A 13,333-nucleotide genomic window follows, 5' to 3' on the forward strand; every position below is an offset into this window, starting at 1 on the left:
TTGCTGTCATAAGAACACAAAGCAGCCTCAGAGTTGCCTCCGTCCGAGAGGACTGGGTTCTTGACATCATCAGGGAGAACTTTGCAAGGGCAGCTGTGGAGGACAGAGCGCTCTTGGGGCCACCTGTGTGACAGGTACCCACACACCCCATTCATTGAGCTGGGAAGGTGAGGGCCTTATAAGTGCCTGGTGCTCCCCAGAGTTCTCCTCTATGCCCACAGCCACAGGGCAGGGCCCCCTCTACCTGTCCCCTTCACTGCTTGGCAGCCCAGTCTGAGCACATGCCACCCGCAGAAGTCACACTCACAGTCCCCTTAGAGGAAGAGGAAGTTGGCCAACCAGCCCAAGACAGAAGTGCAGCTGTTCCCATCCTGGTCCCATTTCCCCTCCTCCTCTAATTGAAAGCTACATCTTCAGGATGTGTGTGTGTGTGTGAGAGAGAGAGAGAGAAAGAGAGAGTGCGTGTGTATGTGTGTGTGTGAGAACTAGAGGCTTTAAATTCAAGGTTCTCTTCTGCAAAAGCCAATCCTTCCCAGCAGAGGCAAGAGAAGTGTGTTGCATCTGGTCCTGTCAGTGGAATTTGACTTAAGGCCATGAAGATGCTTCAGAAATGATGGCCAGCCTCTCCCTGGAGACCTACGCATTAATGGCCGGGCTCCCGGGAGCCAGTCTCTATGTTTGCTGAAGACATTTGAACCTTCCAGATAAGAGAAGGTGTTTGCCACCTGGAGTGTGTGTATGGAGTGGAAGTCTCCAGAGCTCGTCTAGGGCCTGTTCTACTTCACATGTAGGACAGGCCTTTCAGGGGCCATAGGCCAACCAAGTCAGGGCCTCTAGGTGTTTATTTTAGTTTTGCCAATAACATAGTTTGCCCATGATTTCTCATCACCCCATCCTCCCCACCTTCTACTAGATCTTTTCTGTTAAAAAGAAATGTGAGAAGACTTAAAGAATCTATAAAGTGTGCAGCTCCTGGAATCTTCTGGAAAATGGGCAAGATGAGCTTTTCTTAGTGGATAGAAAACAAAGTACCATTTTCTTTCTTCTTCTTCTTCTTCTTCTTTTTTTTTAATATTTTATTTATTTATTTGACAGATCACAAGTAGGCAGAGAGTGGGGGGAAGCAGGCTCCCCGCTGAGCAGAGAGCCTGATTCGGGGCTCGATCCCAGGACCCTGGGATCATGACCTGAGCTGAAGGCAGATGCTTTAACCCACTAAGCCACCCAGGCGCCCCACAAAGTGCCATTTTCTTATGAAGATTCACCAGAACTCCTGGTCACTCCCCTGGAGATTTCTCATTGACATACACATACACACACTTTCTGTAATTGCTGGCACTAATTGGGGGAAATTTCTAGAAAATTTACAGTGGTTATATAAGATGAAATTTAGTTAACCACCAAAGGAAAAAAAGTAGAAACCTCCTAAATGAGGCAGATAGAAAGTAGTATTTTTCTTATTATGAGGGTTGGCCTGAGCTGTGGGCTGGAAAACCTCCAGTAGCGGCCTGCCAGATTAAAAAAAAAAAAAAAAAACACAACAACTTAGGAAAGGCAAGACTAGTTTAACTGGTCCACCCAGTGCTCAAGAGAAGTGTGAAGAGCAGGAACTGGTGCTCCCAGGGCAAGCACCTGGCTCAGAAGGCTTGTGAGTTGCCTACACCATGGAGAGGGTGCAGAGAGCGCGCCATCCCTCCTCCTCCTCACCCAAGGGCCGCTCTGAACTCAGGACCCCTAGGAGATGAGGGGGGAGTTGGTCCGTCCCACTTCTGTGGGTAAATGTGGTGAGCTTTAGTAGGCCTCTGATTTCTCTCCTATTCAACATCTGTTTGTAGTCCTGAGAGCTGAGACTCACCCTCAAGAATATGCATCCCAGTTTCGACCTCAGCTGGCAGAATGAGCCTTGAGATGGGCTGGGGGACCTGATTTTGTTGTGAACATAAGAGAGTCCCGATACCGTGACGGGGCGGGCACAATGGATGGCCAGCTGTTTGTGGAAAGTTTAGGAGACCCTGATTCCAAGACAGCCAGGGGTCTGTGGCTCCGGTAGATTCTGGGGTGTTTCAGGTTCCTTTGCCAGCAGCACTAAGGGAAGCTTAGTGCCTGGTAAAGCAGCTTCAGGAGATGCTCAGCTCTCTTCTGGAGTGCAGACCATGTCCTGCGTTTTAGGTCCTCCCTACCCTCTCTCCTCCTCTCTGCCAAAAGTCGTTGCCCCCAACTTCAGGGCTCTGAAAATGCTGCGTGTTGTGCAAAGTTTCTTTGAAGGAGCGAGAATCTGACTCCCCTAAAAGCAGCAATACTTCCTGCTAGTTTTCCCCAAGCCAGCAGACGTGTGTAAATGGTGCTTACTTGGCCTGCGTCCCTGCTGAGACCCTGTGGTTGGGATGGAAGTGCCTTTTCTTAGGCCTGGAGGAACCAGGTCCTGGCCGGCCGAGGAGTGTGCCCAGCCCAATGGGGCCCTGCCAGGGGCTATTGTTAGACCTGCGGCAGTGCCAGACTGAGGTGTCCCCTCCTCCAGGAGGGAGGGCCGGAGGGAGCTCCAGCATTGCTGACCAGTTGGCTGTTGGGTGAGTGAGGAGTCAGCGGGCCGGAGACACACAGGGGCTTGCCACAGTGGGGACACAAGAATCAGGTGGCTGCAAGAGAAGGGACTGAGTGGGGTCACCGTGGGGAGCCCTATTGAAGAGGAAGTCCTCCAGGCCTGAGCTTTATTGGCTGACTCTCGCTGGGCTTCCATTATTGGAGCAGTCTGGGGTGTCTGGGTGGGGATGCCACCGCTGGTAGGGGATCTCTCTGCTCTAGGTTTCCCTTTTCCTGGAGATTTCCCAAGAAGGGAGCTGGCAACACCTGGCACTGATGGCACCATCCCTCCCTAACCCGCAGGAGACGGGGGCCGGCAGCTCTGCATTTGCTGGGGAGGCAATAGGGGTTCTCCTTCTGGCTCCTACCTTCCTTCCCAGCACCAGGGGAAACGCATGATGTCTGGTCCTGCCCTCAGCGGCTGACTCTGAGCTGTACCAGCTTCAGCCTCCCCGCCCCCCACCCATGACGCCAGCAGCTCTGGACGTCCCCTGGGGAGTGTGGGGGCCGGGGCTCTCCACAGGGCAGCGCAGCCTCACAGTGGCACTCGGGGCTGTTGGGGGCAGTGCCGCTCCCTGCACCTAGGCTTCTCCCCCTTCTTGGGCCCCGCATGCACAAATCCACAAGGAGAGAAAGAGCTGAAACTGAGATGGCTGGTGCTTTCTAGCCTCAAGGGAAGAGACCCTATTGCCTGGTCTCTTGGAGACCAGGAGAGGAGGTAAGGTCACCAAGTAGAAGGAACTGGCCTTGGAAGCCATGGCCACTTACCAGCTACATGGGCTGATTCAGAGACACCCCGTCCCCGCCTGCCCAAAGGGTCTTTAGCATTCACTGAGAGGTTTCTGTGAAGTCCTGCCATACAGCTGACCCCAAAGAAGTGAAGCCTCCTTTCTCTCCTTGTCCTAGATCTTTCTTTGACAAACAGCTGCTCTCAAGAGTGCTCCCCCTGTATCTCAGAGAGAGAGCAGAACTAAGCAGTCACTTCCCACCCTGCCCTACCCCAGCCGCTGCCCAGGCATTACCTCTCCCCCTGCTGTGGCACCGGAGAGCTTTGCATCTGGTTTGGTTCCCTGGTGTAGTTGGAGGGACAGGCATTGGCATCATCAAGCACCACCCCCAGCCGGACCAAACACTTCGAAGACCCCCCTTGGGCAGTGACATTGGCTTTGCACAGGGCATCAGGAAGCTTGGGCGGGGCAGGGGTGGGTGGGGGCAGTGGTTAAGAGCCAGTAAGACAAAAGCAGAAGGCAGAGCTTCATTTCTGGGTTCTCAACAACCAGCATCGGTTAAGGCCCCATCCTGTGGGTACCTAGGGATACCAAGGGACATTTGCGTCTGTCTACCAGGTGGCCTCAATCTGTGCCAGGCCCAGGGTCCTTGGCTTTGGGCCTGGAGGTTCCCAACGGCGGGCAGTAGCCTCCTGCAGAAAGGGTGTGGAAATCACATAGGAACCTGTTGATAGCCAGGCATCGGTTTCAGCCACTTCCACCCTCCTGCTGAGCTCCCAGGGACATCTGGGGGCTGCCGATTCCAGAGCTCCAGGGACTGGGACAGGAAGTTTTACTCAGCCCACTCAGGCCTGTGGCCGGATCTGTGTACCTCCTGTTTTCCGCTCCGGGAAGAATGCCACTCCCTGGGCACAACACTGGGTGTGGACACCACTGGCCTCCCCACACTGTCAGGTTCCCAGCCCCCAACTCCTCCCTATCCTCGGCACTCCAGGCCACGGTGAGATGGGCTCCCCACCCTTGCCAGCTGCGTGGGCCAGTCCGAGTTCATTCCCACCCACGCTGCAGCCCCAGGCTGGCTGGTGAGGCACAGCGCGGTGCTGTCTGCGAAGTGTCATGTGCTGGTAGTGGACTGTTAGGACAAAAATGCGTCTGACCTTCATGTGCTCAAGCCTGAATCCTTGGTAAGGAAAAGGAACCGCCCCTGCGCCTCCTGTCTCCTACGCACGCCTGGCCCTTCCCTCAGTGACATCCAGTATGAACAGAGAGGAGGGTCAAGTCCAGTCCTGTTGAAGAAGCAAATCTCAAGTCTTATCTCCATTCCCGGCTCCCGCCCCCTAGCTCCGTCACCTCTACCCTGGCCAGAAGCCTGTGCAGGTGGAGAGCACAGCTGGCCGGGCAAGGAGCTGTTTGGAACCCAGGGAATTCCAACATAACCCCTTGGCCTCACAGCTGGGGTGCCAGTCAGTGGGGGGAAATGGAAGGGATGATAACTTGGATCTGTAACCTTACTGTCCGCAGGAAAGGAATTCAGCCATTAGTGTGGAGAGAGGGGCGTGACCGGGACCCAGGGCCCACACTCCCTGTACCAATGAGACTCCCGAGGCAGGGAGGGCAGAAGTCAGCACCCAGGAATGTCTGCAAGACAGCTCTGCCTTCTCAAAGCCCAGACCGGTTTTCCCCCCCATCCTTATTGGGGATTTTTCCTGCAATGTTTTATTTTGAAAGTGTCAAACATGGAGTACAGTTTGAGGGTTTTACTGTGAACGCCCAGATCCTCACCATCCAGAGTCTGCGTTTCCCTGCAGGCGCTCAGTTACTTGGCTCCATCCACCAAACCCATCTTCCCCGTCGACACGTTTCAGAGCCACATGAAAACACCAGTACGCTTCCTTCTTGGGGTTTTTAATTCTACAGGTAATGCACGTGCGAGTACATTCAAAAACACATAAAAACATTCTGCTTTTAGTCTTCCTTGCCTTCAACATGGAAGTGTAGCTCCTCCAGATGTTTCCTGGGCTTACATGAACGCACAGATGCACACACGTACTCAGTAAGGAGGGCATCTGGTGCCGTAGGACATGGGATCAAGCTCTTCTGCTGATCCACTGCTTGCCACACTGGGAGTCTGAGGTGACCACTGGCAGACCAATGATGCGCCACCTGCTTTTTCTGTTCAGGGGGGCCTGTGGGTTAGCCTGATGTTGGCAGGGGACAATCCCAGGTCGTCATGGCCAGGCAGCTGAGAGTGACTTTTCCCACAGCTCTTATGCCCAGGGACATCAGTACTGAACTGTTCCTAACTTGGGCTTTTTTGTCAGAGTTCCTGGTAGGGAGCTTTAAGGCACTTTAGCTCTCTAGGCCTTGAAGAATCCTCATTTTCTGGGCCCCAGATGTTTCCTTTCCCACCAGAGCAATCAGAGGGAGGACCTAGAAACAGCAAGGGTGAGGAGCACCAAGTGAAGGGTTTCAGGCCCTGCAGAGGCAAGATGTTTGACTTCTCTGGCTTCCGTGTCCTCCTTGGCAAGACAGGGATGACACATACGTCCTGCCTCGCTCGTGAAACTGCGGCTCAGTTGAACACACACCATCTCGGTGTGTGTCAGTGGCCGTGCTCGAGAACAAGTAGTGAGGAACTGATCCTGTTTCCAGCTCGCCTTTCTCCACATCCATCACCCCCTCCTTGGCATTTCTCCTGTGGTTTGGGGAACTTCTGAGTAACCTTGGCTTCCCTCACCCTTGCACCTGCCTTTCAGATGTTAGAGTTAACCTTGTGTTCTGTCTTCTGCCTTCTTGGATTTCAGCTGAATCTCTATCCCACGTCTACACTCGTCACCCACATCTCTCTTCCAAACCCCAGCCCTAGACTGCAGTGGACTCCTGGAGGTTTCCATTAGCATGTCCCAGTGGAGACACCTGGTCAGCACCTCGCACCCAACTCAACTCACTTCTCATGCCTGACCTTCTCTTCCTGGGTCCCCTCTCCTAGGCACCTGCCACTTGCCCAGCTGCCCTGGTCAGCACATGCCATCTCTCCCTCCTTGCCCCCGTGGCTAGTGCAGGTCCTGAGTCCTTCCCTCCTGCACTGCTGCCGCGGGCTCCCCATCTCTGAGCTCTGCGAGCCCATCCTCCAGTATTAGCAGAGACCAGCGGTGATCAGAATGCGTCTCCAGAGGCTCCTGATGAACCACATGAATCCTAGGCACCACAGCAGAACACGAGTTTGTCCTGGGGGTGTCTGTCTCACCCCATTGTGGCCCCTATGTTTCTCTGCAGATGCCTTAGCAAACTTCCCGCTCTTCCCAGTGCACAGATACTGTTCCCTTTGCCTGAAATGTCCGCACCCTGATGGGGCATCAGCCATCCCTTCTTACCTGGGCTTTTATGCATCATAAGGCTTCCTAGAAGTTCGTGTGCTGTTCATTTCCATTTTCTTGTCCGCCTCCTCTGTGAGACTGTGACTTCAGTCCTGAGGCCGTGGCTTCTTCGCAGAGTTGCCAGTGCCCAGAATGTCATAGAAATTTAATAAGGGGCTGCTGCCCCAGCCACAGTGCTCCCTCTGTGTGCTCAGGCTTTTCCAACTATGGCTGTGCGAAGGGCTTGGGGTGTCCAGTGGCTTCCTCCTGTTCCTTTTTGTGTGGGGGACCTTTTCTTCTTTTTTAAATTGAGTCATAGTACCATTTAGAACCTTCCCAATGCTACCACCACCACCATCTCTTTCTAGTTAGGATTTTCCAAAGAAAACCCCTTGCGTGATTGTACTTTTACCTGAAATAAGAGTCCATCTCACAGAGCCAGAGGGTAGAAGAGTGGGTCACCGGGGCCAAGGGGACGGGGAAGTAGGGAGGTGCTATTCAACAGGTGTAGAGTTTCAGTCATGTCAGATGAGTAAGTTCTGGAGATCCGGCTGCAGTTAGCAGTACTGTCGTGCACTCTTGAAAATCTGTCAAGAGGGTAGATTTCATCGTAAGTGTTCTTAAGAACACCACCAGAAGAGGAGAAGAACACCCCTGCCCCATAGAGCAGTCACCCCGCAACCCTCCTGCCCCAGCCCTGGGCCTATGTCTTGTTCGGATTGGCCTGCGCTGCACATTTCATAGAAAGGAGTCGTTGAATAGGGGACTTTTTGTGTCTGGCTTCCTTCCCTTCACGTGATGTTCTCCAAGTCCATCCACACTGCAGCCCGCATCCGTGTCCGCCCCTTTCCCATGGCCGAGCGACACTCCGCTGTATGGATTTGTTGATCCAGTTCTCAGCCGGGGGCGCCAGGGCTGTTTCCACCCGTCGGCTGTTGCGAGCCATGCTGCTGCGGACGGGCTCGCCCCAGCTCCCGCTCTTCCATCCTCTCTCCCTCACACCCCACCTCCGTGCTTTGCCAAACCAGAACTCCAGGCACCTGGTCCACATGTTTGGGGGAAGGTTTCCTCAGGGAGGCAGCTGGCCTCTGCGACATACCTGTCCCCGCCCGAGCCCCTTTTGCCCTTCGTCCCCTGGCCACTTTCTTGGTGATTGGTCCCACTTGGTCTTGAGATCATGGATGTGCAGTATGCATGTCTTGTCACTGCAGGGAGGGCTTTCGGGTCAGCAAACCCTTGGGCTCCTGTGTCACCCATACAGCCTTGCCCACTTCAGGTGGCCCAAGGGTCCCACCCAGTTCGCAGACCTGTGCCCGCTTTGTGCCACCTGTCTGCTAGTGACTGACCATCTTCCGCTCTCCTCTGTCCCCCCCCCTTTGCAGATGACGTGCTGACGAAAGACGCGGGTGAGTGTGTGATCTGCCTGGAGGAGCTGCTTCAGGGGGACACGATAGCCAGGCTGCCCTGCCTGTGCATTTATCACAAAAGGTATGGAAGGGCCCCCAGGGCCGGTCAGCTCCATCTGCGATCCCAGAGGGCCCCTTCCCTGCTGCTGGGGTGGGAGGGCACCCTCACCACTAGCCGTTCAGTCCCCTCGCGTGGTGGGACAACCTCTTTGCCAAGGGCTCTAAGTGGGGGCAGAGCAGGTCTCTGGTGTGATGGCCTGGATGGTAAGGGCTGACAGAGACCTGCGGAGCCCATAGGCGAGAGGCACTTAAGATCCCACCCAGAAAGAGGTTGCTTTTGCATGTCTCCCTGAGCCTTTTCTTCCTCCACGGGCTGCTCCACAGCACGAGAACTGTCATCCATGCCAGAGAGGCTGCACAGAGGGCTAGTGCGTGCAGCCCCTGTCCCTTCTCCCCCGAGGGCCAGAGGCAAGAATAGCCACGACTTGGGCAGCCACGGCACGAAAAGCTGCTGGAATTAGCAGGGCTCAGAGTCATTCTCAGGCTCTAGTACGAGCCGTGGTCTTGCTTCCAGCTAGAAAGAAGACACCTCTTTTCCCAAGACGGGAGGACACTCTGTGCCATCTGCTCTTGGCTCCCTGAGTCCCAGAACTTCTTCTGACACACGGGCTTTTTCACAGCCCGCCTCACAGGGCTACTGGCCACGAGGCAATGGTGGCGCCTGGCACACAGATGTGGCTGGTGCATGAGAGGCTCCAGGTTGGCCCCAGGGGAGGAGGTCTTGGACTGGGTCTGGCACAGATTGCTCCAGCCCCCCAGGGACGCACCGCTCAGAACCAGAAGATGGAAATGCTGGGCTCTAGGGGAGAATTATGCAAATTATCTACCTGGTTCCTGTGTTCGAAAATACCCAGATGTTGGCTTACAAATCAGAAAGCTCTCTTGGGGCAATCTCTGTTTCCTGTCTGGTTCAGATGGTCCTTTCTCTGAACACTGGAGACCAGGGTTTCACTGTCAGCCTCTTGTCTGGCCCTGTCTGACTGTCCCCAGCAACGTGATTGAGCCAAAGGGCTGGTCCTCCCCTTCCCATCTCCTCCAGGAAGGGTTCTGGCCATCCGCTGACCACAACTGACCAAGCTATGTAGAGCTTGGCAGGGGTGGGGAGGGAGGATGTCTCCTGAGAAGTCACACCAGGGACAAAGCCTCAAGGCTGCCCCTTTGACCAAGGAGGGGGCTCTCCAGACCCCAAAGCTGGAGCAACAGCCAGCCTGCTGGGTCTTGGTTCCCATCTTCTTGTGCTTTAAGCCCGAGAGATGGTGGGCTCACTGGCCAGTATGGCTGTCCCGCTCTCACCCTCTCCCTGGTAGCTGTTACCCCCCACCGCCCCAACCCCATCCAGGCTCCCCTCGGGTGAAGCCTTGGTCCCTCTCAGGGCCACACTCCCTGCGTCCTGCAGCTCCCAGATCCAGCCAATCCTATACCCACCCTGCTGGGCCGATGCCTCAGCCTGAGCTGACATCAGTCTTGGTGTTCTCCCTTCTTGCTTCAAAAAGTGGGTGTCTGGGGACATACTTGTTTTCCCCTGAGGTCCTCATGAGTGATTTAGCAAACCCCTGCTCAGAAGCCTAACCCCTGGAGAGCACACCCCAAGGAACAGCCTGGTCAGTGGTAACGTGTCTCCCCTTGCCACCTCCCTGCCTCAGTTGCATAGATTCATGGTTTGAAGTGAACAGATCTTGTCCAGAACATCCCGCGGACTGACCCTGCTGGGCTCGCTTGCTGACTCCTCTCAAAGGTGAGCCCGTGGCTGGGGGTGCTCTGGACTCTGGGCCTGGGGTCCAGTCACTCTGGGGCCTGGAGGGTAGGGAGCTCAGGTGCCCTTACACACCCCACCAAGAAGGGAGCATCTTCCCAGTTAATGGTTCTGTGAGGGGGCGGGTATGATTGTCCAGGAAGACTAGCAGATACAAACTCCTAACCTGATGGAGAAGCTGCTCAGTAGAATTGCATTCGCTGGGAAAAAACCCATGTATTCCGGACATCTAAAGTGAGTCTCCCTGAAGGCTCAGAAAGATCCCGTGGAACGTGCCGGGTGGGAGAAGCAGCGGCGAGCTCTAGGACCAGACGCTGGGTTTGTGTCCTGCTCCGCCTCGTGCTGGAGGAGTGGTGAGGGCAAGTCCTGCTTCTCGGGGTCTCTGCTTCTTCAGGCCAGGGGGATAACCTCACTCCCTGTGGGAGTCCCTGTGGGACGGTACACTGTCCTCTGCGGTGCTCATCCGTGATCATGTCACTGCTGGTTCTTCCTGCCTTTAGGCCACCTGCCTCCCACACACACTCACACTCTCACCCATACTTACGCACACACCGCTTCCAGATCAATCTCTGCAGCAGGCCGGCACAGCCTTCCCCACCAGATGTGCACACGTGGTCCCTATCTAACTGTGCTCTGACTCCCCGTCTCCTCCCCAGGGCACCTTGCTTCCCAGCTGACCACCCTCTCCTGTCCCCATCCTCCCTGTCCCTTGTGAGTTCTGAGGCGGCAGAGAAAACCAAAACCCTGACTCCACCTCATCTCACATCAAAAGGTTTTGGGGCTTCCTTTCTTTTCTTTCTCTCGCTGTCTCTCTTGTTTTTGTTTGTTTGTTTTGTTTTCCTTTGTTCTTTCATTAGGTTTATTTTATTTATTCCAAGTAAGCTCCCAGAACAGCTGATGATGTCAGACAAATCAGGGACATTTGCTCTTTTTACCTTCCCCTCAAAAACTGAGGACACGGGGAGAAGAAAAAGCAAGGGTGAGAGTGAGGCAGAGGGACTGGGCCGGCGCCGGAGCGGGAGTCCAAACCCCGGCGGGACGTTTGGCTTCGGGCCCCAGAGTGGAACCACAGACGCCCGGCCAGCCTCAGCGGGATGCATGCGGCCGGCCTCGGCTGCCAGAGCGCGACTTACGTGTTCCGGTCCACACAGGGACCGCCAGCCCCCGTTCCTGAGAGGAGGCATCGGACACGGGCAGAGCTGAGCTGGGGACACCAGTGGGAACAGGGCACCCCTTCTGCACTGACTTCCAGAAAATGGTTCTCCCTTTCTCCCTGAGGACACCAAATTGGATGAGAGCGAGTTTGAGAGAAGAATCAACTGCTATCTTTCCCCTCAGCCCTCCTCCCAGGAGGGAAAGGGCATTTTCTTTTACACCTTTGAAAGGCATTGTGGGTCTGTCTAAAGTGTTTACAAAAAAAAAAAAAATTATAAAAAAAAAAGTCTAGTGTCGACTGGTGTTTTCCCTCGTGATGTTTACAGATTGCTGTCTGCTGCCCAGCTAGAGCCCACTCAGTGACAGACGGACGGGGCCGCGCACACGGTCTCCTCCTGTGCCCAGGACCATCCCATCCCACGCCCACCCTGGCCCTGTCTATCACCACCACTCTGCCTTGGGTGTTTTGTCTTTCTTTCTTTCTTTCTTTTTCTTTTTCTTCTTCTTTTTTTTTTTTTTGCAATGTTTTTTGTATTTTTCCCCCTCCAATTTCTGGCTTGGTTTTGCACATATCTCACCTTGGGACCCTGATATTTAACTTCATTGCCAAAAAAACAACAACAACCACCAACCTATCAAGGACCTCTTCCTCTCCCTACCCTTTATCTCTCCCTCCTTTCCTCCTGGTTCTGGTCAGTTCAGAGGATTTAATAATCACAAGTGTCCTGCAAAAATGCCAGAACATTTTTCTTAGACCCTTGTGGATTTTTTGTTTCCAGAAAACTTAAACACACAAAAGACTTACTAAAGGAATATGTACAGTTATCCCTGTTTTCAGGCACTCTGTTTGAGAACATTTTAGCCATTGATGTTCACACGTGGCATCAGCCCATGCAAGATAGGTTTCTGTATTTATATATTAAAATACAAAAAAAAAAAAAAAAAACCTTATAAAATGTTTAAAAAAATGTTCAAAGCTTGGGGGAAAAGCTTTCTTCATTAGTCAAGGTGTTTTGATATGGTATTAAAATGTCTAATAAAAGGTGCACTGTGTGACTTTATTTTAACGAGGTATTGTTACACATTCAAGAATTGGAGGTTGAAGGCCTGTCCCCCACTCCCTCACCTACCTCCCTAGCCTTTTCCAGGCTGCTACTTGGCTCTACAGGAGTGTGGAGTGGTCCTCAGAGCAGTCATGCCTGGGCAGAGGGAACCTGGCAGGTCATACCAGAGTCCTTCGGGGGTTTTGACCCTCCCAAGCATCATGGAGTCCATCTGCCATCACCTGCGGAGTGGTTATGACAGAACTCTTCAGGAAAGATCTGCGGGGGCAAAAAGATCCTGCAGCTGGTGGAGGCTGCGAGGATGCAGACTCAGGTATCGGCCCAGTCCCCGCCTTCATCCTCAGTTCCCCATCCCACGTCCGTCCTGCCTCGCCTGTTGCTCAGTCTGCATCTCGGTGCTGACTCATGGGCATGCTTCATTGAGGCCGAGAAGGAGGCCCTGCTTTGGGGCTGAGCCAGCTCAGAGCCCTTGAACTGGAACCAGCCACTCCGGGCTCACAGGAGTTGGCACACCTCAAGCTGGGCGGGAAGCTCAGAGCAGGGGGTAGCGGCTCATGCCTGGCCTCTGTCCCTGTGCCAGACAGGCTCCTGGAGCGGCATTCCAGGGCCTCCTGCAGAGCCTGTGAAGGAAGGCTCTGGAGGGAGATGCCTCCAAGCTTCTGTGCTCACACCCCTCCTGGGGCCTCTCCAGTGCTGTTGCCTGGAGAGTGCTCTGCCTTCCTCAGGCCCTGGCTCTGCAGTCCTCCAACGTCAAGTGCTTCCTGAAGCACCTACTCTGTGCAAGGGCACCGCAGGCCGGGGCGGATGTGAACCGAGGCACAGGCACACTCAGAGTGTTCAGAGAAATGCTAAAGAATTTGCGGGTCTGAGCCTGGGCCTTAGCGTCAGACCCACCTGGGGTGGGGAACCCCCAATCCTCCCTGCCCCCCGGGTCCAACCCTTTCCAGGGTAGCAAGAGCATGAGCTCTAAACTGTCTGTAGGTGGGCTCCTCTGTTGGGCAGAATGATCTTGGGGGGACAACGTGGCCCTTCTGAACCTGAACCCCAGGTTGGATCGCATTTGAGTGGGGACAGAGCCGCACAACTCAGGTCACCGTGAGGGGCAAACAATCCTCCCGGAAGCCTCTGGCACATGCAGAGCAGGTTCCCTCGTAGATCCGTCCCCGCAAAGAGCACTGTTCTATTCACAGCACCTCCTGCTTCTGCCTGGCAACTGTGTCTCCCTGTTCTA

At 54.5% G+C, this 13,333-nt stretch overlaps 1 protein-coding gene across 2 annotated transcripts in view; it reads left to right on the top strand.

The window, feature by feature from the left end:
- ZNRF1 (zinc and ring finger 1) overlaps nucleotides 1-12,082 on the top strand; it is a 99,463-nt gene extending 87,381 nt beyond the window's left edge. Inside the window, exons 3-5 of one of the 2 annotated variants that reach the window (XM_059381459.1) lie at nucleotides 8,047-8,152; nucleotides 9,774-9,865; nucleotides 10,741-12,082. In XM_059381459.1, coding sequence (XP_059237442.1) covers nucleotides 8,047-8,152; nucleotides 9,774-9,831 — 164 coding nt within the window. In that variant the 3' untranslated portion in view covers nucleotides 9,832-9,865; nucleotides 10,741-12,082. The remainder of the gene's footprint in view (nucleotides 1-8,046; nucleotides 8,153-9,773; nucleotides 9,866-10,740) is intronic. The other variant, XM_059381458.1, reaches the window with a different exon arrangement.
- Nucleotides 12,083-13,333: the final 1,251 nt, after the last annotated feature.

The sequence above is a fragment of the Mustela nigripes genome, chromosome 17, assembly GCF_022355385.1.
Source record: "Mustela nigripes isolate SB6536 chromosome 17, MUSNIG.SB6536, whole genome shotgun sequence".
NCBI classification, from domain to species: Eukaryota; Metazoa; Chordata; class Mammalia; order Carnivora; family Mustelidae; genus Mustela; species Mustela nigripes.